This window comes from Caloenas nicobarica, chromosome 1 (genome assembly GCF_036013445.1).
Source record: "Caloenas nicobarica isolate bCalNic1 chromosome 1, bCalNic1.hap1, whole genome shotgun sequence".
NCBI classification, from domain to species: Eukaryota; Metazoa; Chordata; class Aves; order Columbiformes; family Columbidae; genus Caloenas; species Caloenas nicobarica.
The window spans coordinates 72,636,741-72,663,244 of NC_088245.1; the positions used below are offsets into that span (position 1 = coordinate 72,636,741).

The window sequence follows — 26,504 nt, forward strand, 5'->3', positions numbered from 1 at the left end:
GCTTGAAATTAGCAAATTAGCCACAAACATTAAATGGCTGGAAGAAAATAAAGAATCAAGCCAGGGGTCTTTATCTTTTCTCTTGTAGCAATATTAACCTCCCAGTGACAGTTAGAATTAATGGCATCCTCCTTTTTACACTAGAGAAAATTTGTTCCTGAGTACCATGGACTGCAGGATCAGATCCCACGAGATGACTACAATAATTTATTCAAGTCTTAAAATTGTTCTGTAACACTGACACTCTAGATAAGATCTCTTGAGGTGAAGGTGTTGAAGTTCAAAACCTCAACCAGGTGTGTTTTGGGCAACAGCAAGTTTATAAATTCCAGGAAATTTTCACAGTTCCATCTCTAATCAGAACACCTCAAGAACTACTCAGCTTGAGGTAATACCATGGGATGAGCTCTCAGACAACTCTGCTGCTGTACTAGTGCCGCACTATTTAGATAGTTCTAGGCTTCATTCTTAACAAGTGTAACTTGGAATTATAATTTTCTTTCTTCCTCCAGAAGTCTTAACCTCTTTTCTTTCCCATCCTTCTGTTACTTCTGTTGTCTAGTATGTGTTGTTGTCTAGTATGTGTTGTTGTCTAGTATGTGTTGTTGTCTAGTATGTGTTGTTGTCTAGTATGTTTTTCTGATTTCATTTCAGAAGCTGTGAGTGACAGCAGGTGACAGGCTGACAGCTCACACGTGTCAAAGAGAAGCTCCCTGATAATAGCAGAAAGTCATCTTACCAGCTGCTGGAGAACACCCTGGGCAGGGAGGACATACAATACCTTCTTTATAATTTTAACTATTGATCAGGGTTACTAATAACTGTGTATTGTTACAGGATGTCCTGTGATAGCGAAGAAACTGTTGGGCACCCAATGTATAACCTCTGCGGACAGGTTCAAGGCTCCACCTCCCAACTTAGCAGTCTGAGTGGAAATAGGAAATCTGCAGCATTGCTGGAAGTCGGGGGGAACATAAGTAAGATGCACTACTCTTCCGTGGCGTTAGATCCAGAAAGCCCAATGGATAATGGATCCGGGATTCCCCGCAACCCTGAGGAAGGCACGAAGGCTGCAGCCTCAACGGAAAGTGAGGTCCACAGGGTGTGTACAACCAAGTGTTTCCATAGCCGTTATTTAACTAAAACTAGTACACAGGGAGATGTCTACAACTTCCTAGAGAGGCCCAGTGGATGGAAGTGTTTCATCTATCATTTTACTGTGTAAGTACCTACATTTTCACATAATCTTTGGTATAAGAAAAATTTGAAACCGTCCACTTAATCATCCAGAAGTCACAGTACTTGAGCTCACAGGCTGAAAACCTGTTGCATGAGTGATCCCATTGAAAGCAATGGGAAAGCCAGTCTCTCAAACGCTCAACCACTATATCCATTAACTTTTTGGGAAGAGTGCTTTTTATTGTTCACTTAATATTTGTCTTCAGAGATGTACGCTGTATAATTTAATATTTCTGATGTGAAGTCCTATATGCTCATGGCAGTTTTTATTACTGCCTTGGCTGTTTAATGTTGTTCTAGCTTCAGACACTGCAGTTTACAATTATATGTCATGTGGAAGGTTTGGTTGTGATCAGGTAAGTCACATTTTAGGTCCATTTTGCTCATGCTGAAGTACCAAAAGAAGTCATTTGTTGGACAAACATCCATAACATCACTAATTTGAATTATTTGCAGTTCTGAACACATAATGAGTACAAATATAGGAAAAAGTTTTTTTCATTATACCATGCATATAGTACTTGCAAGAAGAAAATTAAGGCTTCCAGTTACTCTTATAAAACAGTGGTTAATATATTAATACAGCTGCTTTGCTTTTCCTTGAACTCCTTATGGTATCTGTCAAGTTTAGCAAGACCTCAATTACTATTTTAAAAGCTGCTTAACAGAATAATTTGTCATCTTAGCTGTAGAAATTGTCCAACTGTGTTCTCGCTGAGGCAAGGTCAAGTTTTGGTGGCTATAGTGAATGCAAACTGAGCCTAAATTCCTTGCTTTTATTATAAAATTATCATAGGTCCTGAAGAAATGCAGAGTGTTGAGATTATTCTGTTTGTCTCAGATGAACTGATGGGCTGACCGCAGTTTGGAAAAACTGTTATCAGTTACTGCAGTCAGAAACAGCCCAGAGAAATATATGGTAATTATAATGAATCATAATGTTTCTATTTGGCATAAAATAGATGGTCTTATTAACACTTGCGCCCTTTCACCCCTCAAAATCATGTATGTATTTTTTTAAAAGGACTTTTTGGTTCATGAAATTTTACCAAGTAAAAGGGTAGGGCCTCTTTCAAGGACTATGCTTACAGTATATAATAATTCCTGAGGCTTAAATAGATGCAATTTGTGAGATTTAAAGATGTGAATAGTCATGATGTAAGCCTATTTGAGGTTAGAACTTATTAATCTTGCTAAAATGAATTTGTTTCGTCATCTGAGTTGCTTTTATCTCAGACTAAGGTTGACCGTTAATATGTACTTATATTCTGCTATGGGCATTTAAATTAAAAAAAAAAAAGTATATATGCATGCACACATGCCATACTAGAAAATGAGATAAAATATTGCTATTACAAACAGAAAACTCTATTCTTTTATTTTTTTTTAACAATAGATGGGTTCCTAACTTAGATGAAATAATACAGAAATTGACCCCTTTTAAAAGCTTTTCATTTCAGATTGCTTGAAAGCAAAATATTTAAACATAGGTTTTAGCCAGCATTTTGTCCTAAGTATATTTGTCCTAGTAATTATCCCAATAACTACATGGTGTGTTCATTTATATAACAGGTTTCTGTTTTGGAAAGAACATACTATTCAACATTAAGTATCATTAAAGTTAAACATTGTTAAAGCAATACAGAGCTAATCTAAAGTAGAATTAATTTTATAATGAGAACAAGCTGTAATTTATTTTAAAAAAGCTTCCTTTGTTATATCTGTGTGTTTTGGGTAATTTATGTAGAGTTGATCTGATGATGATGATGACTATTTTAACAACAAATCCAGTCTTCCAAGTATGTAGCTGATATTTGTGTAGCCTGGAGGGGCTGGATGTGCAGCATCCCTTCATTGTCCTTTTGTCCTTCATATGCCACAAAGACTACATAACTCATGTACAAACTTGTTGGAAGTTTCTATCCAAGAGAGACTGGAGTCTGTTCTGATCTGGAGCCAGTTCTGCTAGAAAGAACCTAACAGGCAACACAAGGGAACAGCAAGTGCTCCGGGAGGTGACCTTCCTCTTGCATTCTGAAATTACCAAAATAATCTCATCTCATCTCATGTAACATTTGTTGTATGCCTGATGCTTCAAGCTTATTTTAAGGGAGTAAACTCATGCTTCTTAAGGAACTTCATGAGGTATTTTAGAAACGGGAGTTATTTTTGCCCAATTACGTCTGAAATTTGTCTTATTTTAGTGAAGTTATTCTGGGCTAAAATTGTGGGTTAAAACCAAAATATTTGAAGAGATGAGTGGATTTGCTTGACAATTCTCCTTCCCAGTTCTGAAAACTGTCTCATTTAAGTAATTTTCAGCTTCGGTGGAAGTACTATGGAATACTTAACTCCTGAAATACCTAAGAACAGTGTAAAGAACAAGTTAGAAAGAGATGAGGGCTTGAGAAAAAGCTGTGACATGCAATAGCAATACATTGATCCTGACCAACCAGTTCTTGCAGCTATATGTTGGATATCGATATATGTTAAAGTCCACCTATTTGCCATATGGTCCTCAGTCCAGAAAAAGGAGTGTGTGCATAGCTTGAATTTGATTTCTAAATGCAGCTATGCGTTTGTTTAAATCACACCCATATGTCAAGCTATTAGGGTGTAATCCTCGTATTTTATCTTTTGAATGATTAGTACAATATGTATTGGTGATGAGTTATGTATGGCAATGAAGTTACTTGGCAAACCTACACATTTAAATTATTTAGTTGTAAGTGGAACCTTATTCATGTGATGAGTTTACATTTCTGAAATGTATATATGTTTAATTGCAACTGGAATGGCTCAATTATAGTCTAGAACATTGTGTTCATTTGGCTAAAATACTGTGTTCACGTATGTGTGAACTGAATAGGGAGGAGTGAAGCCAGACAGTTTTCCTGATGATAAGGTTATTGACCCCTGTTTAGACGCTAGGTGACAATGATCATAAACCAAAACCAGAATCCAATGTATATGCTCAAAGTGCTAGAATGTAATTTTAGTGGGGAACACTACACTGCCAAGTCTTTGCAGGCCACATTCACCCTAGGCAAAAGGTATTGATAGTCTGGCTTTTCTGCCACTTTTGTAGAGGCACAGAATGAAAAGTAGGAAGGTGCAACTCAAGCCTATTGAAAGAAAAGGATCCCTATATGTGCACCCATGTGCACTCACAGACCCAAGGGGTGACTGATAATAAAAGAGTATGCTTTCTCTTGTGTTCAAGGAGAAGAGGTAACTACTTGCTGTCATATGTTAATTTGTTCTGAGTGTGAGCAATAGAGGCCACCTTGTGTCAGCCTAAGGCTGTGCCAGCATCACAGCAGAGCCCTGTGCTGCACAGCTGCACCAGCTCAGGTCCCAAGATTGTGCAGATTTGCACTGAAACTAACTGGCTGTATATCTCAGCAAGCAAGCTGGATCCATGGTACCTTTTCTCCTCAGATACGCCCAGCTGTTTTTACTCGCTGCAATGCAACCTCCTTGTCCTATCTTTTCCATTTCTCTGGAACATCCAGAGATTTCTAATTTTGGTCTTTTCAGCTTCTGTTGGCTGGGTAACTGATTTTTTTTTTTTTTTTTTTAGTTAAAAGCCAGAAGCTTAAAGGTAATCTGAGTGGGTAGCACTTGGACTAAGAATTGAGGAAGCAGAACAAATGGCTACACTGAGTCTGGTGAAACGAGAACAGAGGAGAACCTGGGACAGAGAGACAGAAGGCTTGACTGGATTGTCATAGAAATTGTGACTGGTGCCAGTGATGCCAAAAATGGGGGAAAAGCAATACAAGAGCAGGCTATCTGAAGAACAAAGAGAAGCAGACTTAAGCAGGAAGGACAAAGAAGAAAAGGACTAGCAGCTTTAGGAGATCAGAAGGCTGGATAGGCACAAAAAACTGGAACAGCAGGACAGCTGAAAATGGTCAAAATGCTCAGAGAGCCACTAGGAGGAAGAAAGGGTAGGAGAGGACAGCTAGAAGCTACGGGAAAGAGGGAGCATGGAATTCATGATGGGAGAAGGAACCTTTAACCCATAGGCAACTGGTTTGAATCTCATCCAAGTCAATAGTGAAGAAGTAATGACTGTGGGGAGATACAAAAGGAGCTGTTGGTCTCAGTCCAGTTCTTAGCAAACGGATGTCAGCATCACTGCTGGAGTTAGCACAGCTGGAAGGCTTGTTGGCAGCCAGTAGAGAAACCACAGGCTGGTTGAAAAGGGAGGCAAGTCTAATGCAAGAGGGAGGCCCATGAGAGGGACTCTCAGATTGTGTTCTCAGGCCTGCCATTTTCTTGTCATGTAACACTGCGGAAGTTTAAGTGAGAACTTACAGCTGTTCCAGGTTACTTAGTGCTAGTTTAGCCACTTGTTAAATGAGTGTTAGATCTTGTTCTCATTTAAAAGTTAGACCAATCTTTATGTCCCATAACTTCCCATGAGATGGGGCGAGCCAATCTAACAGCCTGCTGCTAACAAACCACTTCTAGTTCTGCTTCCCTCATCTGCCTTTGCAGTTCGGTTTGGTCCTGCCAGCTCCAGTTGTCCTTGGATATCCTTGGATCACTGAGCCAGTTCAACTTATTATGCTAGCAGAAACCTAGGCCAGCAGGGAAAAGTGAATGATCTTCCGTCAGGTTAGTAATACACATCCAGCTCTTGAAATACTGTCCGCTATTTTTCTCTTAGTGCACCTAGTGGATCGTAATCACCTGTTAAATTTCATATAAAATTGTACAGAATAATTGCAAAGTAACACCACAAATCGTCTGGCAAATACTGCAGACCACCTGGTTTGACTGCAAAACATTTCCCAAATGTGGAGTTTGCCTAGCAACAAAGTCCGCTCTCCAGGCTCCCTTATGATTTATGGGGAAACAACTCCTCCAAATGGTGACTTGGAGACAAAAATGGCTGTTACTCTGAATCCTTCCTGGGGGATGCTGTCTGTCTCTCTGTTGACCACATGGGAAAGAAAGGAGAATGTCCTCCTTAGAGTATATTTTCACAAGAGCTGGCATAATAGTTTACTGGTACCAAAAGTGGAAGATTCCCTCTCTCACCTTCCCATCTTCTCTCCTGGCCACACATTTCTTCTACATAGGGTGTTCTGCTTCTGGCACTTGCTGGAGCCTTTCTAAGCTGAGTCAACTCACTGTAATTGCAGAGATCTAGCCCAGCAAGAAAGTGAGTAGCTTTTGATACCTCAAGGAGTTATAGGGTCTCAGCAAATGGTCTGATGGTGCTGGAAACAGTACTAACCAGTTAGCCAAGACTGAAATGGGATGCAGGAGAGCTCTCCACTTGACCACCAATGAACTGTCGTGTTGGCTCAGTTGTGTATGAAAACATAAGTTTGCTTTGTTACCCCTCTCCTCATTCATACTGACTCCCACAGCTTCTTCACAGGGAGGCACATATACACACACAAATATATGCTCCTGGCAGCTTGTTGCAAAGAACTCATCTAAGGAATTACTGTTGAATAATTTGTATGAACAATATCAATATTGTTGCTAACTTATAACTTTTGGAGGAAAGTACAGAAGATCAAGAACATGTTTGTAAAATGAGGGCTGGCCAGCTAAGGGATTTTTCCTTTACAAAAGATTCTATGTACTGAAGTCTGCGTCACCATGAGTAATACAAAAAGAAGACAGTTCAGATCATTGGGACAAACTAAAAATTACATATTTCTTTTGTTATTGTTTCTCTCCAGACTGTGCTTTCTCTCTTTTTTTTAAAAAATTTTTTTTTTTTACTTTCCTCAGCTTCATTAAGAAGTGCTGTAGTCATGTTCTGTTAATGCAATTGAAGAAGTTAAGAGTCACCATTCTGGCTGATATTCCATTTTTGTTCAGCATACAAGCACTGCTGATGTAAAGCACATTAAAGGGCCAAAATAAAATGCGAGACATTTGCCTGTGTATCTTTTGATTCTTTGAGTACAACAGGTCTCAGAGAAACTAATATATAGAGCAAGTAAGTTAGTATAGTATTCTCCTGCTTCTGTTTTTATCTGTGAATGGAACCTATAGCCCATTGTTTATAACTGTTTATCTCAAAGGGACCATCAAATTCCCATTTCTGTCCTTTCCACATTTATCTCTAGAATGCAAGCAGTTATTTTGCTTTTTCCAATGATGTGATTGTAATGTAACCAACATGAGCAACAACTAAAGTTCAGAGTAGTTGCAAGCATATGACTGCTTTCAAGATTCTAGTTTTGACCTTGATGTCACAGCTTAGATCTGGACATGATGTACTTTCATAAGGGTAAGTTAGGGCTTTTTATTATTCTTATTGGGTTCAGGATGTTTATTTCCAGCATAAAAACTACTTATTTGGACATTTTATACAGAAATGGAACTGAGAAGTTTTCCAATTTGTAACTACAGTAGCTAGTTTTTGCCTATATGCTATGTCTATATGTCTGTATATCTATATACAGAGAGGTACTGAGCTGATGTCTTGTCTATGATGATAAACTTTGGATACCAAAAGACGAGTGGTATTAAAGGGAATAAACTCAAGAACTATTAATTTTATGAAAGTGGAATAATCTTACTACTACTTAGGGTTGCATGTTCAACTGGATATGGTGGAATGGCTTAAGTTGCTAATGGAGGTGCACTAATATTAAATAGAATTGTCTTTAGTATTCTAGAAAGTCCGGAGACTGGACTGTTCTAAAAATACATGGAGACAGTTATAAATTTTTAGCCTCTTTTCTGAAGGAAATGAGGTTTCTGCAACCACACTGTCTGAGCGCATCTGTCTGAAAGTGCCTTACCAAAAACTTTTGAGCCAGTTGGCAAGTTTCAGCTAATATTGACAGAGGATGAGACATGTCAGAGATATTAAGTTTCTTCATGTTTTGTTAAAATAAGCATTTGGGTAGAAGACAGATAAATTAATAACCCCAAAGATGAAAATACTTCACTTTGAGCTCAAGTAGATTGTTTGGCACCAAAGAGTCTTTTCAGGAGAGAGATGTTACAAAAGTTCCTAAGGAAGAACTTTGATCTGAGCATACTTCACTTTAGGCAGAGAATAACCTAACCACAGAGCACAAAGCCACAGCTGCATAAGTTTTATTTTCATTTTTTGAAATTATTGATGACTTTTTCCATCATTTATGTAAGAAATTCAATCCATCTTATTTTAGAAGCTCAATTTTGTAATGGACTCTGCAATGAATACGCATTAGTGTTCCCACAGGTTAATGTTGTTTCTATAGTGAAACCATTTGTTTCTATAATGAAAATAAATACTGTAGTGTGGCATTAATATGGTGCTGTTGATGGAATTTTGTTACGCTTTTGTGGAAAAATGCTCTATTCTTACAGAAACAATCAAAATAAAAAGATACTTCTTGATGCTGACGTGACAATTGCTCATTAACTTGTGGAATCCACATGGTATCGAATTCAAGAACAAAAGTGTTTCGGATGTCTTCATGATAATCATGCTGACATTAACTTATTACTGAATGTATTTGCACAGCAACATTATATTTGTTTATTTTTTTCCCTTTTTTGAAACTGGAACTCTGAAACATTAATTCATGTGAGTACTACAGAGAGATTTGTGTTACTTTGTAAATGGTGGCAGTAATTTCTTGTCCCTGTGGAGATGTCATAGATCATGTGCTGAAACCTACTGATCTTTTTTCTCACAGTCAAAGTTGATGATAAATATATCAGAATCATGAACACTGATCACGAAGTCATGATGATGAACTGTTTCTGTCTATGTTTAAAGAACTGATTAGGTGTCATGGTTTGATTGCGGGGTGACAATAAAACCGTGGCAGATATATTGTTAACCTCCTCTCCCCCCCACTGCCTACAAAGGCACATGGATAACCTTCTCTTATGACTTAGTCAGAAATTCTTTTGGATAACAAAAATATGTAAGCAACAGGAATGAGGTTTTCTTCAGACTAGCAGGAATGTTTTGTAGAAGCACGTGTCTATTCAACATAAGACAGTATAATCCCATTTAGAAGAAAGTTAAGTGCTTCATGCACTCAGGAATTAGAAAATCTCGCACTTTTATAGCATGAAAAAATGGACATGCTCTCCATAATGTTCTTGCCACAAAATAACCACTTAAAATAAAGAGCAGCCAATGCCTCTGGAGCCCCTCATAGAATTTTATGTTGGCTATACTCATTTATTCTCCCTAACAACATGCTGTCTTCAAGCTATCTGACTCTGCTGGACAACTCTGTAGTTTATCATCAAGCAAAAAGCTGAAGCACCAATGGATGTAGTTGCACATAGATTTAATTGGACATATTACCATTAATCCAATCTCTTTCTCTTGTAATTTAACTCCAGCTAGAGCAATTGGATTTCTTCTGTCCTAATGTGTTAGTAGAACAGAACAGTTTGACTTCACATCTTGCTGGAGCAAACAGTGTATAGGATAAAAAAAATTATCTAAGAAATTAAAAACGAGGTTTTGGATAAAATTTAAACTGGAGACATATATCAGCCATTTGTGTTTATCTAGCTGAAGGGCTTTCACGTAGTGAAGTAAGTCACAGGAGCTCAGTTTCAAGGAAGGAACACAGCAGGGGAAAGACATATCTAGATGTGTTAAAAACACCAGTGGCCCATGATCAAGGCATCTAAACACCACAATGCATAGGTTTCAACAGCTTTTCTATAATAACTTTCGCTGATTTTCTTTTGCTGTAGAACTTACATTTTTCTAAAAATGTTTCCTTCTCTAAACATAGCTTTGCAGAGTCAATGAAATTTGGCAAGCCCAAAAGGCCAAAAAGCTACTGTTTTGTGTTTTGTTGCCAAGGAGTATATCTCTGCCTACCAGTTTATAAGTTTGTCCTTTCCTCACCCATCTCTTTTTTTGTTATTCAAGAGATAACATTCCCACAAGCATCTCATACATCAACACTTCAAGTACACTTATCTGCACCAGATAAACACAAAACCCCCGTGCACAGATAGGCTTTGCTAGAAATGGCATTATTTGATGCAAAAGTTAAAAGGAGGAATGATTAATACTTCTCCTTTAAGAGCTTTCATTAGGCTTGTCTTCCATGGAAAAATGAGATTGTTACAGCATGACCTTGAAAGAGTTCACCCTTGATAAAGTACTTGACATAATTTTGCTCTCAGTGTTGTAGTTAACCTACTAGTTCCAAGTGTTTGCAGGCTTCAGTAGAACATACTCATAGCCAATTATCTACTAAACAGAATTTGTCCCTGGCTACAATAACAACAGAAACATGTTTACAGTTGCACTATCTCCCAAATGAAGTAATGGTTAGGGAGATCAGGACACAGAGAGGCACTCACTTGTTACCTTTAACCCCCGTTGATCAACTGTCCAATGTACCAGTACTGCCTATTTAAATTTTTTAACATATGAAACAGATTTAAGGATGATGATTTAAAAACATTGATGAAAAAGCAGTCTCTTCTTGTTGTATGCATAAGGCTTATGGACTTTAGGAGATATAAAGAAATACTAAAATTTAGTGTACATTAGCAAGACCTCTCTTGGGAAAACATGGCAACTCTGTCTTCTGTTGGCGTGAACTGTTTTAAGTGGGAATCCAAAATCAAATAAGAAATTCTCAGATAATCCTCTTTCCTCTGATTAGTAAAACTTTTTTTTTTTTTTTTCCTTTTAAAGGGAGAGTAAGGAGAAGCTCGTACATAGTTGATAAGGGGTCAGTTTCTGTCTTCACAAAAGTAAAAATTGAAGGAAAAGAAAGCCAGGTGTTTTGAAAGGAAATACTGCTCTATTTTTAGCAGCTATCAGTATTTGCTGAAATAAAAGCTCAAACTGTGGCTTGACATCCTTGGGAATCACAGAAAGACTCAAAGAGGACTATGAAATACCAGAAAGCAGCACCTCAGCTCTTTTCTGGATAGTAATGGGTAGACCAACTCTACTAGTTCATAATTATTATGTCTCCTCCTTATCAGCTCCTTCCCTTTAGGAACTGAACAGCCACCAACAAGCAAGACTGTTCCCTGTTGTTGTAAATGACTACCCCAAGCAAGTAAACAATCACAACCTGTTTTCACCCCCTTGCAGCACAGAGAACTGCTCATTGTAGGAGGGAGTATAGATAGCAGGGAACAAGAGAAAGTCAAACTGGCAGCAGTGGAGAAAGGGAAATTGGCACATGATGAGCTTCAAGTGCTTTCAGCCCAAGCCAATGATATTAAACTCACACCCATCCACTTACCTTACCTGTAAGTATCCCAGAAATCTAATCAGAAATATTTCGGGAGACCCAGGACCTGGTATTCACTTGTTGACAAGTTAACACTGGTAAACTTAGCCATTACACTCTTGGGAACAGCTTGTTTCTCAAACAAAAACTTGAAGCAAGATCTAAAGACACATCAGTAGTGAGTCTTGCTAAAGGTTTTTATGTGGTATCACATATTCAACTATTATCTTGCTCTTTATAGGGAAATTGGCACTCACCCAAGGTTTTTTTTTTTCCAGTATGTTTAAAAAGGTCATTGGTTAGAACTATGCTTAGCATCCCAGAGGTTGTTAAGAGCAATCCACAAGGAGGTTTCCTGATTGCCTAAGAGGCAACAGAAATGTAGCTTGTTGGATTCTGCAGATCATTTGGCAATTAATTAAACCATTTATCTTTAAGTTTAGACTTCTCAAAACTAACCTGCAGTTTCCTGCATGGCTCAGTAAGAGATAATAATCTTAAAAAATATAAAGGCAGTGTGTGCTGACTACTGTTTTAAAGATATCACAAGGAGAAGATAATGTTGTTCTGCTGTACTAGAGAAGAAGGTGCAAAAGGATTGTTTGTTTCTATGGGAATGGATTTACTTGGAGAGCAGGGAGGACTTGACCTTTGTTTCTGCTACTTGTCTCCAGCACTTTTGTCATAACACAGATACCGCTTGCTTACCCAGGTCAACCCCATGGCTTCTTTCCAACAGCCTGTGGTGTGCACTGAGAGTACAAACAGCTCCACTGCTGTGGCAGGAACATTTCCAGCAGTGGCTAAAACCTGTCTCTGGGACTGCGATGTATATCATGCGTTCTGAAAGGCACCTCAGGGGTCTCAGCTTAAGCCCTTTCCTGCCTCCCACTCCAGGAAACACTTATCCAGTGAGAGAGGAGAGCAGTTCCAGCTTCTTCACACTGAGGTTGTGTCCACCCATGAATAGCTACTTGTCTTAAGTGAAATGGAAATTATATACTGTAAGATCACTGCCTGGAGCAGTACCATTTGGAGTTTTGTATTTGTTTTTGTATAATACCTACTATAAAATGCTCCTGTTACTTTTGCCATTTTCAGTCTATCTGACTCTGACTGATAATATTAGAAACTATCGCTTCGCTTATCTGATTCAATTTCAATGTCTGAACACTTCAAGTAAAGAATGGGAAGATCTACTTTCATGTTGGTTATGAGGAGCAGTAATCAGGTACTTGCCATTCTCACTAGCTTCAGCAGGCTTTTCTGTCCTATTAGAGGTGGCAGGAGCCCACAGACTGTACTGCAAGATTATTAGAGCATCTCAGATCTAGGTCCTCTATTTGGGACTACTTGGAAAAAGGAAGAACAGCTGTATTTGAAATTTGAAACGTTGTTAGTGGAGGAGGTTTCCAGCATTTTGGGGAGTTGTGATCGAAAAGGAGCTCTTGGTATTGGGAAGGCGTTGAATTGAGGCACCCTTGCACTCAGAGGTACCTGTCTTGTGGGACTCAAAATGGGATGGTATAAGAGCGTCACAGAACCTGGAGGAAGCCAACAGAAAACAATCATGTTAAGTGCATACCTGAGCAGCAGAACTGAGAGTCTCCATTTTTTCACTGCTGTGAGCTGATAGAGAGTAGTGGAAAGACAGAGCTTTTTACTGAGATTATACACGCTAGAAAAAATATTTGTTTCTGAATTCTGGATCTTCTGTGTAAGAACTAAAGCTGTATAAGCCTGCTGAACAATTTTTTTTTCTTCATGTTATTCATACAAAGAATGAAATGTAGATAATATTCTACAATATTTCCCAGTGATACCTGAAATGCAATGGACAATAAAATACAGTTATTTTCAATACAGAATGGTTTGTTCCACATATAAAGGACCACGGAACACATCTACAAAAATGGCATAGTTGCTGAAGCTATTAATTTTCATAGAGTTGAGGATTATTTTTGTATGGTTCCATGGGATAGCACAGATGTATGGTTCTGTGGCATCACACATGGAATATAGAGTGCAATAAATATGCTGTTCAGGTGGTGGCAGGGAAGGTACAGAGCAGCATGCAGCTGCAGACAGCAGCAGGAGATGGAGAGGGAGATGCCATATGTAAAGAGAAGCTTGAGAGCAGAAATACTGCTTTGTTTAACATCTTACAGATGACAAGACTGCACAGCTTTTGGACTGAAGGTTTTCTGAGCTTCATGAGGACATGTTGCCCCAGGACATGGCAGCACACATGCAATCACTTTAAACTAGCTAGACCAGATACTGGTACCACAGCCGACTAGAAAGCTCACCGAGCGTTTTAGGCAGCTAACCTGTGCTGAGATATGCTGCCTTCAGCAGTTCTCAGGCAAGGCAGTTCAAACTAGCTCAGTTTCAGCTCCAGTAACATTTGTGTAGACATGTCCTGAGGTGAATTTGGGAAGTAATCACACATGTTGCCAGGGCACTGAGTGTACCAAAAGGCTGACCAGAGCAAATAGAGTGTGTTGATTCACCCAGGGTCCTGAGAGCAACCCTTTTCCTATCAAAGTGTGTTCCTGCGCCTTGCAAAGGTCTGGTTTTGGAGTAGGACTTGTAAAAAGCCCTTGTTTTAGCTTTATGTATGTTGTCCACCTGTTCCCAGGAATGTTAATGTGGTCCATAGCTCTGCCAATTGTTGAGGTATTGAATCTTTCCACAAAGTAGTTGAGTAACCAAAATCTGTTCCACATAATAGTCTGGATGCCCTTGTACCATGACTGCAGGTGGGGAGTGTATTGCTGGTAGAAGGTGGGTGACGAGGCATTAGCAGGAAGACCTAATGTATTGGGTTGATCATCATGCATCTCAGGGCAATCAGAGCCTCTTGGTGCCCTCAGAACCCTAACACATCCTTTCCATTCTTCCAGGTTCTCTGTAGATTCAGATGTACAATAGTAACATGTAGCATATTATTTTTAATGCTATGGTTTTGAGTGGGAGGTTATGGAGCAGAGCTGAACTCAGGAGAAAATTCTGCTGTGATGGAATCAGCATGTTTTACAGCTTCTGAAATAGTCATTGCAATATTGCAATGTACAAGAAAAACACTTTTTTTTTTAACACATCAGGAAATCAACAGGTAATTCTCACTTTTTATGGTACATAAAAATACACAGCATTTAATTTGAATATGAGCTCTCATGAACACAAAAATTGACCTTTGGATACAGAAGGCAATTAATGCCATCTGCTTCTCAAGATGCCTTTACCTTTGCTAGTAAGAAGCTTAACTTTATTTTGATATAAGTAAGTGTGTTTGTGTTCATCATCCAAATTGTTTACAACTGATGACACTTTCAATAGTTTTATTTTGGGATTCTTACATTTATTTTATCTTGATATTCTACATAAAAATCTGAATCTGTTTTACATCTTTCTTAGTGTACTGATTTCTAGAATCAATATTAAATTAACAGGACACCTATTTAAATTTAATTATGTATTTTTAAATTTTCACTGTTTCAACTCTAAAACCTCAAAAATAAAAAGACAGATAAAGAACCTTCTAAATGTTAAATGTTTATGACTTGTAGTCGAAATAAAAAATTAAAGATACGTTAGTTAAAGATATGTTAGTATTGTCAATATTAAATTTAATAATTTATTTTAGGAATAATGATGATTTATGGTTATAATGGAAATTTAAGTGAGCTTCAGATATTACCTGAAAAAGAGGTTCCTGTTGTCTTCTGTTTGGCATCTAAAATGATGTCCAGAATTCACTGTCTCTGTAGACAATAGCATTTTAGCTGCAAAAACTGTGGAAGGAAATGAGATGAGAAAAGATAACATAAACAGAAAATTATTTTTATCATCAAAACAAGACAACAGAAGCACAAGAAATTATCAAATGAGCAAAACCTGAATTGACTGCTTGAGGCACTTCAGAAAGAAAGAGGTTTTATTTTGCTTTGTTCATTTTACATATTAGCTTCCCCCTGCAATTCTGCCTCATAGTTTGCCAGAGTTTGTGGAATTGCTCTCCCTTCATATAGACAAAAATGTAGCACTTCAGTCCTTTGACCAAGTGTATATTACATGCTCACAATTATGTAAAAAGCATCAAATAACAGTTCAGAATGGAAATCCTTCTACATAAGATGACCATCTTAAAAAGGTTACAAAGACTACAACTGGCATATTTCTTTTCCTTTTTGCCTTTTTTTTTTCTCATTTTAATGAACGAACTGAAATCGAAACAGTCCTCAGCTGCTTTCTTCTGAGCCCCACTAAGTCAGGCTTGATTCATAACATGTTTGTCTGTCTCGCATTCCCCAAGATTCTCTCATTCTGAATGGTCACATGGTAGTAGCCGTTCAGTACTGGCAAAACTGGGTCAGATAATGGGATTTGTGCTCTCACTAAGAAATCATGAAGCAAAATGATCATTAGCAGTTTGGGTGATCTCCTGATAAAATGTCCCCTAATTCAGCTCAAGAAATGGATGTGCTGCAGTCACTCATTTAGGTTATGCATGTGAAGGGAAATACATCTCTGCTGTGGGCTACAATGTATTTTAGAAATGCTTTAATCCAGTGGTAGCTGAAGAAGCAGTCCCTGGGGATTGGGACAGGCTGAGGTCAGGGCCCACAGGGCCCTGATGATTGTCTGTGTAATTATTAGCAGTTTTAATGTAAATTAACACTTTTTTTCCGCTCTCCATATAAATTGCCTAGCGGGAAAATAAATACGTGCTTCACATCAGATAAAAGTGAAAAATCGCTGAGATTGGTTTAGGATTTACAATTGAGGACACTTGCTGGTTGCATCTTTCAGCCAAGCTGGGCTCAATAAGAAGAAAATTGTTTTTATAAATCACAGCTTTCTCCTGTGACAGGCTACTTGGAAGAATGTTGCCACTGCAGTTTGCTGCTGAGCTGTGCAAGACTGATACCTGCTCTTTCCTCCTACAGCATGTATCTCTAATTCCATAGAAATTTTTGCATTGTCTTCTAAACCTATTTTATCTGTGAGCATTATTGTGATTAGAGATTACTGGAACAACATCTTTACTAACAGTTCATGGCATGCTGACTGACTAGGTGAACTGTCTTTGAACTGAGCTTGCTTTTTTTTTTCCATTTTGTTTGTTTGTTTGTTTGTTTGTTTGTTCTTGCTATTGGTAGTTGTAGGGAACTTGATTTCCTTACTCACTCAGTAGGCTGATGTTATCTTTGACTTTTCCTCACTGCAACTTAGTCTGTACCCACCTCCTGTGAGCTGCTTTTGCTACTGCTTAGCATGGCTTTGTATCGCTTGGGCAGAGAAGCTGCTCATTTCCCCATCATGATGTTAGTTGCTAACATCTCCTTGTGCTTTCTGGCATTCAGACTGAGCCTCAGGCTTCCCGACATTACCTAAAGTTCTTATGCAAAGGCTTGCTGTTCTTCCAGGTTCAAATAAACAGGCTGTGATGATATCTCATTTTTTTGGAATCAAGGTCGAGAGTCTCAAGGTCATCCATCCCTACTTTGAGCTGTCTTGGAATAACACAGTATGATGGTCTAGTACTGCTTAGACCTGATGTTGTCCTTGCTTGCCTTGCTCTGAATGCTCAAGTGTGGCTTCACTGATAGCCTTAACTGTCATATGCTATGTAGGTATCATTCCGTTGTATCATGCAATTGACAAAAGTGTCAAGCTAGATGTGGCACTACAGTGCTTGAAGTTGTTAATAATATAGTATATAAAGACAAGAACTTTCTGCTTGACATTACTGGAAGGGTTTTATACTGGGATTTGGATTTGAGAAAGGAGATTATTGAAACTGGAATATATCCTGGGTACTCTGAAGCTAACCCTTCCCCTCTTGCTAAGAGCAAGGCTTGATCTTTTATGACTAAAAGTGATCTGCAGCGATGCTACATTTCAGATAAATACATTTTATATGAGGAATGATACCTTATCCATAGACCGTCCATCCTATCCTGTGCTAGAAAAAAAAATCTTTGTAATTCACTGGGAAAGAGTGACACTCACTGGCCACAACAAGTAGTGCCATAAATTAAGTGAATTTAAGGGGTCCTTTAGATTGTTTCAATGTTTTCGAATTGGAAAAAAAGAGAGTGGGTCTCAACAAATAAATACAGGAGGGAAGCGACAAATAGCTGGAAGTTACAAAACTTGCAGGCTGTATTAGCAGCCTTTGCACAGTTCTAGGCCCTTTAATGAACAAATGCCACCAATGGTTTTCCCTTAGGCACATAAATCTTTGCACCTTGCATCAGCCTTTTCGTGATTTATCTCTTTATTTAAGGTTTACACATTTGGTTACTTTTTCCGAGGCCTAATAGGCATGTTAAGGAAAGGGTAAAGATTTGCATCTTCCGATGCCTAGACTCTTCTAGTATCGGACACTGACAACACACTTGTGCTGTAAACTCTGTATCAGCTTGCTCTTTTCCATTTGACAGAAGCTGGCTTGTGTTTCATAGTCTCCTGTTCTCAATGCTTTGCTTCGTGTTTGTTGTTGTTGTTGTTGTTGTGTTTTTTGGTGTATGACTCTCCAGTAATAGTGCCTACGAGAAGAAAGTGGGACTTTTGCCCCCTCTGCTGGTTGGTTTATCTTTGGTCAGTGTAGTGACCCATTTAAAGCAATGTATCAGGTTTTTTATGACTTGGGCAGGTCTCTCTACACCCTATAATATACCGCCATTTTCAAAGGTATAAACATTTTGAGCTAGAAGTAAAACTGCTGAATAATATGCTCAGCAACTTGTGTATGTTGAAGTGAAAGAAGTAGCAAGACTAGGTGATGGGCTGTGTAACTAGTGAATTGTGAGACGGTGACCAAGATCTGTCCCATGCTAAAAGCACCACCAGCCCTGACTAAGATGTGTTCTCTGAATCTCTTTTCACTTTCAGCCTTATTTTTCCTAAAGATATTTCAGCCCCAAGTATTTGCCATTAATGAAGAACTAGAAATCATTAAGATGCCCACGATGAACGCATTTTCCTTTGTTCACACCATCAAAATTGGGGAAACAGCTTCCTGTATATGAGAGACTCAGTGAAATCAGATTTTAATTTTCAGTGTGCATGAAAAACATGCTTCCCTGTTGGCTCTGTCTGTCCCTTACTCCAGGCAGCACAAGTTTGGCTTACACAGTGCTACTAAATGTCAGGCCTTTACCAGCTGGCTCTCAGGTAAGGTAAGGCCAATGCAGGGCATACTCAGAACACAGTTCAAGAGAATCAGATAGTGGCTGGGCATCAGGAGAGGTTTACTGAAGACATCCAGAAGATTGTTGCTGTTTGAGGGGTTGGGAACCTCAAAAAGCTTTTCCTTTAAGTCTCTTGGTCTCCTTTGAGCAGCTCTCAGAAAAAAAGCTAAAACCCCACAACCAACCAACCAACAACAAAAACCAAACCAAAACCAAAACACTGAACACTGAACTGTTTCAAATTCCCCTTTGGAAATTAATGTATTATGATTTTTAATTTATTTATTCATTCTACCTTGGGATAGAACCAACAGCCCTAAACTGTGCCTAGGTAAGAACAGGTTTCACAATCTGAAGACACCTCCTTACCACTGTGTTACTGAAATCATTCTTCTATGTTTGTCTTTCTACTTGGAGTTAATGATGGGCTCTTGCTGCTCCTGCTTAGAAACCACACATGCCCTTGGGCTTAACGTCCTTCTGAGACTAAGGAGATTCATACCCATGTCTTCCACCTCTCAGGATAACACCCAAATGATCTGGCTAGGAGCTTGGAGTCATAGGCAGAACAGTCTCAAGGCAGGGAATTCTGTGGGATGTGTTGCCAAACAACACAAACTTGTGAGCACTGATTCAGTTATTGGAAAAAAAAGACCACCACAAACAACCAAACACATTAAACCTCCATCCTCCCCCATCTCTAGTCTCAACTTTCTGTATATGCAACACAGGTTGCACTCAGTCCATCCAAACTCAGAAAGATGACAGGCATCGGGGGAGGTTGAGGTAGTATGTGACCATTTCTTCCTGTGACTCTGCTTAACAATCTTTTTCTGCTGCTCTTTCTTATGAGTTTGTCAGGGTGCAGCAAGTTCAGGGCTACTCCATGAGAGGGAGCAAACCAGGAGGAGAGGCTGACCCCACCACAAGAAGGGACAGTGTCCAAGGTGCCCAAGTCTCACCCACAGCATCCAAATAGAGTGAGCAGAGCAGGGTGCCGATAACAGGGTCCACTGGCTGCTCCAGACAAGTTGTGAGGACGAGTCAGGGCCACAGACAGGACTGGAAACAATCTACCTCTAGTTTAGGTCCAAGGGCCGTTCAGGAGACAAGGTCAGAGATGGGGCTGGGCCCAGGTACACTCACCGCATAATTCAGGCAGAGTCTGGGATGGAAGTGTAGCCCTTGGGGCCCTGGGCAAGGGGACATGGGTGGAGCCCCCCAGGTGAGACTCATGAACGATATTCAGACCTATTGGTGCCCTCAGGGCCATGGCAGGGTTGTCCATAGGCATCGGTCCTTCTACAGGTGTATCTCCTCCAGCATGGTTTGCCCATGGGTCACAGTCCCATGGGGGGTGTGTGTGCCCTTTTTGACACACAGTGCCCTCTCCCCCAGGGAGAGTGTCTCCAGCCGTGAGTGGCTGCTCATGTCTTCCTTAAATATGCTGGAGAAAAGGTGTCATCAACTTTGCCGATTGGCTGAAATTTTGGCGTGTAATAGTAAAGTTTTGGAACTGTTTTTTTCCACGGTGTTGTCTCTCTTGGTTTCCAAGCCAGGTGGAACTGAATGTGATGGGCACAGGGCAGTTCATGGCCTCCTGCCACACAATGGGGGCCTGAACCTTGTCACTGGTGCCCATGATGCAGCATGCTGTCCTGGTGAAACAGTGCCAGTGTGCAAGTGGGATTCGTAGAGAGAAAGGCTGCCCCTGTGTCATGGAAAGTGCTGTTTGCCTTCTGATGCAGGTCATGTGCTCCAGATGGCTCTGTCCTGGGGATCCTCTACCAGACTCACTCCCTCATGTCCCTGCCGGTAGACACTGGGGAGCCCAAACTGGGGCCCAGTTCTCCCAGCACAGTCTCATTAATGCTGAGGAGAGGAGAGGGCTCACCTCCCTCAACGTGCTGTCCATGCTCAAATGTCTTGGGAAATTTTGAAATATTAACTATAAACATACTAAATAAGGTGCTTGGTTTTGTTGAACTAAAGACTCCTTCATATTCTTTTTTCTGTAAAAGTGTAGATTTGCTTCATGTAATGTGTGATTATCCATTATATTAAAAATGGTCATATGCTGAATTTGGACTCTATGTTGTTTTCAAGAAATAATCACAACCCCCACCATGGGGATTTTTTATATATATATATATATATATATATATATATATATTAACCTAACCTTTCTGGTAAGAAGTTTGTTTGCTTCAGTTTTTCTTGGATAATGCTTTCCTTTTGACTTTAGATATTAAGCAGGATTTTTTCATATCTTCAAATCCAATTTTAGGCTTGAACAAAGTCAGCTATTGTCTGTGTGGCAGCTGAGAAACAACTGTCCCTCTTTGCCTGTGTTAGCACTTACATCCAGTTGACTTGCAGTGTGTGGATGACTGGACCAAGCATGCCAGTTATGTGAATCAGAATTGTTTTTAGTGTTCAGTGGTCCTTGGGATCCTGAGCAGACTGAAAATCTGAAGCATTCCTACAAGAGGAAAAAGAAAGCTGAAGGGCCTTCGTGTGCCCATAGATATTAACATTCTCCAGTTTTACCTTGTTCTAGTCATGGTTTGAATGTGCTGCATAAAGACTGTTGGTTCATTCTACCATCCCTCTGATGTAAACATCTATTCTGAGTATTTCCATACACAAGCAGTTCTTTGCAAGAGCTAAACCTGAATCTATGCTGTAGGTAGCTTTATCTCCAGTCTTATACCAGTCCTGGTCTCTTGGGCAGACCTTGGACTTATGTTGCAGTTGTGTCCCTTGCTGTTCTTGCCTGTGCTTCTTGAATGGATGCTGGACCTGTCTCCCTACCTCACCTCGTGTGACAACCCACTGAAAGGCTGATGGAGCTGATTTCTCTCACCACCTCAGCCCTCCTTAGGTATTGCAAATTGCAAATCTGCATCCTGGTGAGTTAAGGGATGGCCTTGCCTGTGCAGTTGTCACCGTTGGTGCCTGACCTCAGTGGAGCAGCCTCACTCTCGCTGCTCCCTGACATCTGTGTATATATATATACAGGTAATAAATATTCTATAGCAGGGGTGTCAAACTCATTTTCACCGGGGGCCACATCAACCTTGCAGTTGCCTTCAAAGGGCCAAAGTAATTTTAGGACTGTATAAATATAATTATATATTACATATTCTTTTGTTGGGTGCAGATGCCCAGGGATTGGCAGGGAGCTGCAGGGCAGCCTCTACGAGGAATGGCCACAGCTGCCCCATGCCAGACACAGACGATTCCAGCCAGCTCCAGCAGACCCACCACAGGCCACTGCTGAGCCCCACAGCCACCATTTGGGCTCCTCTGGGAAAAAACATTTAGGAAAAGCCAGAAACACAGCATAGGCTGTGAGGTGAGAGGGAAAAATAAAGTGTGAGAGACAGCCTTGTGAGCATCGAGGTGAGAGGAACAGGAGGAGGGCGTGAAGGTGCTCCAGATACCAGAGCAGAGGTTGCCCTGCAGGCCCTGGAGAGACCATGCTGGAGCAGATTCATCCTGAAGGACTGCAGCCTCTGGAATAGTCCACGCTGGAGCAGGGGAACAATGTGAAGAGGAGGAAAAGTGCTATGGACTGACCACAACTTCTCATTCCCCATCCCCCTGTGCCACTCAGGGTGTGTGTGAGGGAGGAAGGTAGAGGAGCTGTGAATGAAGGAGAGGAGTCGAGCCTGGGAAAGGAAGCAGACGGGTGATGTTTTAGTTTTCTTTGTTTCTTACTATTCAAATTTGTTTCAACTGCCAATAATTTAAGTTCATTTTCCCCAAGTTGGATCTGTTTTCCCGTGACAATAATCGGTAAGGGATCTCCCTATCTTTATCTTGGACCACAAGCCTTTTAGTCTTATTTTTTACCATTGTTCTGTCAAGTAGAATGAGAGAGTGGCTGGGTGGGCATCTGGCATCTAGCCAGGGTCAAGCCACCACAATTCCGTAGTCTATAGATTATATATGTATATTCCTATATATATAAATCTGTGTATATATATATTTATATGAGCACTTCCTGGTCCAAAGGAAATGAGTGGCCAGTCAGAGGGTGGTCTGAGATCATCTGAGTATGATGGTACCAAAAAAATGACAACCGCCCAATCACAGAGAAGTATGAAAGTATGACATAAAAAGTGTGGGTCTCCTAATATGTCATAGGCAGGAGCATCCCACTCTGACACCTTTCTGACATAGACCGGAAGAGGCAGATGATCCTATCAACCAATCACAGAGCAATCTGTGAACAAGTGCTGTATGATGTTTTACAAAATGGCAACCCCTGAGGGCAGAAAGAGGTAAAGGGAACAGATGAGGTGTCTGGAAGATGTACAGGACTTTGGGGCATTCGGGAACGCGGTGGGCCGTAGGGATAGGGCTTCCCTTGCCGTTACAGTGGTGGCATCTGTCCCTCATGCTGGGCCAGGGCTGTCCTCATGCTGCCAAGCTCCCTCTGGTCTGTCACCTCTGTCCTGTACCCAGTGCCCCATCTGTGTGCACCACCCCAGGTGTAGTCTGGCAAAAGGGAACCAGGGCTACATGGAATGCAGCCCAAGATATGGACAGTCTTCAGCCAGTGTGGGTTTGGGCCTGCTCCGTACCGTGTGCAGGACTTGACATTTGTCCATGTTTTATGAGATTCCTGTAGGCTTGTTCCTTAACCCTGTCTAGGCACCTCTAACCAGTGGCTCTGCCCTCAGGTTTATTGACTGAACCCATGGTTTGTGTCAAGGGTGGACTTGAAGAGGTTCTTTTCATTTCCTCTTCTGGAACACTGATAAAAATATTGACCAGGGCACATCCCTGGATATACTCCTAAGGAATTCATCTTGTCAGTGATTTCTAGATTGAACATGAATTTTTGCCCTTTCAGATAAGCTCTTCCTCCTATATTTTTCATGTAAAAGCCACCAAAAGCACATTAAGTGTATTTAGTGTGTTTCTACCTGTTTGTTGAAATCTCACAATTTTAACAGTACAGCCACCAGTGCTGTTAGTCTGTTGCTTGCTTTGAAATTCTTGAACTAGCATTGTCAGTAGTGTTTATCTTCTTCAGAAAGGTTTCTCATTGGAAAAAGTGTCTCATTACATACAGGACTCTGAAGGTTTTAATTGCTGGTATGGGAGTTTGGGAGTTTAGGAGTTTAGATACAGCCTCTTGGCATGAAATCAGAAAATGACAGCTGGATGAGCTGGGGCACAAGAGGGAATGTTTCTGGCTGTTAGTGGAAGAAATTTCAGTTTTCTGATTTTTCTGTTATTTTCTGCATGACCTTAAGAGATGATGAAAGCTGTAGTGCAAACATATCAGAAGTCTGTATTTCTGGTCTGCTCATCAGAGTTTTTCATACATGATTTATTTTCACCAGTTTTTTAAATGTTACCATGTTACCGATGGTGGAAAGATGGCCAAGACATTGAATGCATCAAAGTAATGGGCATTCTACCAGCATGTAAGTGTTTAATCAACTAGGATTCAATTGCCTGTTTTGTTTTCCAATTCTCATAACTTTTAAATTTTGCTTTTTTAAGCTATTTTTTGAAGGCAGGAGTATATATTTTGAGACTTCTGAATTTTTTTCTTGATCTAAATTGTGGTACTAGAAATACTGTGGTAGTAGCTGTTTCTTCTGTATTCATGGGCGTTTTGAATTTATGGAATGCACTGAATGGAACATTTTTTCATTGAAGTTACTGTTCCCCACTCCAGTCATATGTCTAATTCTATTTTAATGAATGCATTTTCAATTATAATACCTTTCTATTGCAGCACATCAGTTATGCAGCAATCAGTGAAACATGAAACATCTGCTATGATGAGCTTCTATGGGAAGTTATACTTGATAATGCAAGTTTTACCTACTGATTTAACTTTGTTCAGCCTTCCTGTCATTTTTATTCCATGTTTCTTAAAAGTTATTGAATGTAAACTGGTGATATTCACTTGACTAGAAAGAATGAACTGATTAAACACAAAGTACTTGTGATGAAAAAAGGTATGTGAATGAGACACCTAAAACTAGATCTGGATTTACAGTTCAACTTCACAAGTCACTAAATGCTGTTTTCTTTTTGCAGATTTCTTTTGGTGCTGATTTGTTTAATATTCAGTGTACTATCCACTATAGAGCATTATTCTGAATTTGCCACTGGAACCCTTTTCTGGATGGTAAGTGAACTTTTTTTTGGGAAAGACTTTAGTCAGTTTGACTAAATCTAAGTTGCTTTAGGTGAACAAGAGAGAGAACTGTTAAAAATCCTCATGCAAAGCATGCTACCGAGACACTTAAAATATTACCTTCTTTCAAGGCCATAATTTAACGGGGATGATTATTTTCTAGATCTCTACAGTATGAGAGTACTTGATAGATTAACAGTTTTTATATACTTCCTTTTCATAAGGTATGGAACTGTACCCTGTAGCTCTTACAGTGGACAACTGGTGTTCATCACTCTTCTGCAGTGTGGAACAGGATATTGTGTAGGCAGGAGGCTCCCTTCCTAAAGTGAACACAGGAGACTCCATTCTGAAGGGAACAGAGCTTTCCAAAGGGAACAGTAAGCTCAGTATGCAATATGCAGGCTTGACCCACTTCTGAGGGAAGTACTGCCTCTCTGGGGCCAAAGGCCCTGCCTTGACTAAAGCCTCAGATCACTTAGGGACATGGTTTAGTGCTAAGAGTTAGGTTGTGGTTGGACTTGATGATCCTGAGGGTCTCTTCCAACTGAAATGATTCTAACCATCTACAAACTCTTGCAACATACATACAATATTTTTAAGTGTTAATTTGAAGTAGGTGAGAAATACAAGTACAAATTAGACAGTGTTCCTTCTCTGTTCCTGCCCCCCCACCCCTCTTCACCTGTAGAAAGTTAAGAATTGAGATGAAGCATCCTTCATAAAAAATGACTAAATCACTTTTAAACAGTTGTTCACAATATCTGTATTTCAGCCATTCTAATCCTCTGATCTCAATGTCTGATAATCTCAGTATTCTTATTGTGATTTTTTTTTTTTTTCTAAGTAGTGGCTTCTAATGTGATGGATTATGGTTTTCCATCTGTTTGAAAACAAAAATAAGTTACTTACTTGTTTTCCTATGGCTTAGACTACATTAGTGTTTTCAGCTTTTGCATGCAATTGACTAAGCCATCATTAGGATCTCTGAGTTATTTTGCGTTTTTAATTAATGTTAATCCTGTATCAAATACTGCTTGGCCTTTAAGCCATATTCAGTGTAAAACAAAATGCAGTATTCTGCCAATCGTATGTAGTCTTCTCATACTCAGTGAAAGACGTAGAGTGATGATAGGTCAGTATAACCACCACTCAAAACAGTAATACTGGCAAGGATTCAATGCTGAGCTGATTGTTTTTGTGTAGATGGTATGTACGCGTGAAGACACATATTATTGTTGGACAAAAAATAACTAGATGAAGACAGATGTGTGGTTCACATAGTGCCCACATAGCATTACCAGCTATTTTTAAATGATGTTATCATCTAACAAATGAATCACGCATAGTCAGTGGCAGCGCTAGAACAATTTCTTCGCCGCCTTGTGTTACAACCTTAACCTGGAGGAGACCTCTCTTGAGTTTACTTTCCTCCCTACTGTTTCCTTAGCTTCCTTCCTAGAAATGGTCAGCGCAGAGATTATCTTTTCTGCTGGCTACTGTAGATTCTCTTGCCTAGAATCTATTTGTCTTAAAAGTGTGAATCTTAGAATTTGCTCTGAAAAAAATGCAACTTCAATTACAACACTTGAAAGATTGCTTTTGGAGTTAATGACATTAGTTCTTTTTCACAGATTTGTTAGGTTTCTTGTTTCTAGTAGCTAAATGGTTAGACTCCTGCTCGGA

The 26,504-nt window shown here is 39.7% G+C and overlaps 1 protein-coding gene across 1 annotated transcript in view; it reads left to right on the forward strand.

Annotated features, from left to right (window-relative positions):
- The first annotated feature begins 838 nt into the window (after positions 1-838).
- LOC135988442 (potassium voltage-gated channel subfamily KQT member 1-like) overlaps positions 839-26,504 on the forward strand; it is a 501,042-nt gene continuing 475,376 nt past the window's right edge. The window contains exons 1-2 of the mRNA XM_065634462.1: positions 839-1,221; positions 24,719-24,809. Coding sequence (XP_065490534.1) covers positions 839-1,221; positions 24,719-24,809 — 474 coding nt within the window. The remainder of the gene's footprint in view (positions 1,222-24,718; positions 24,810-26,504) is intronic.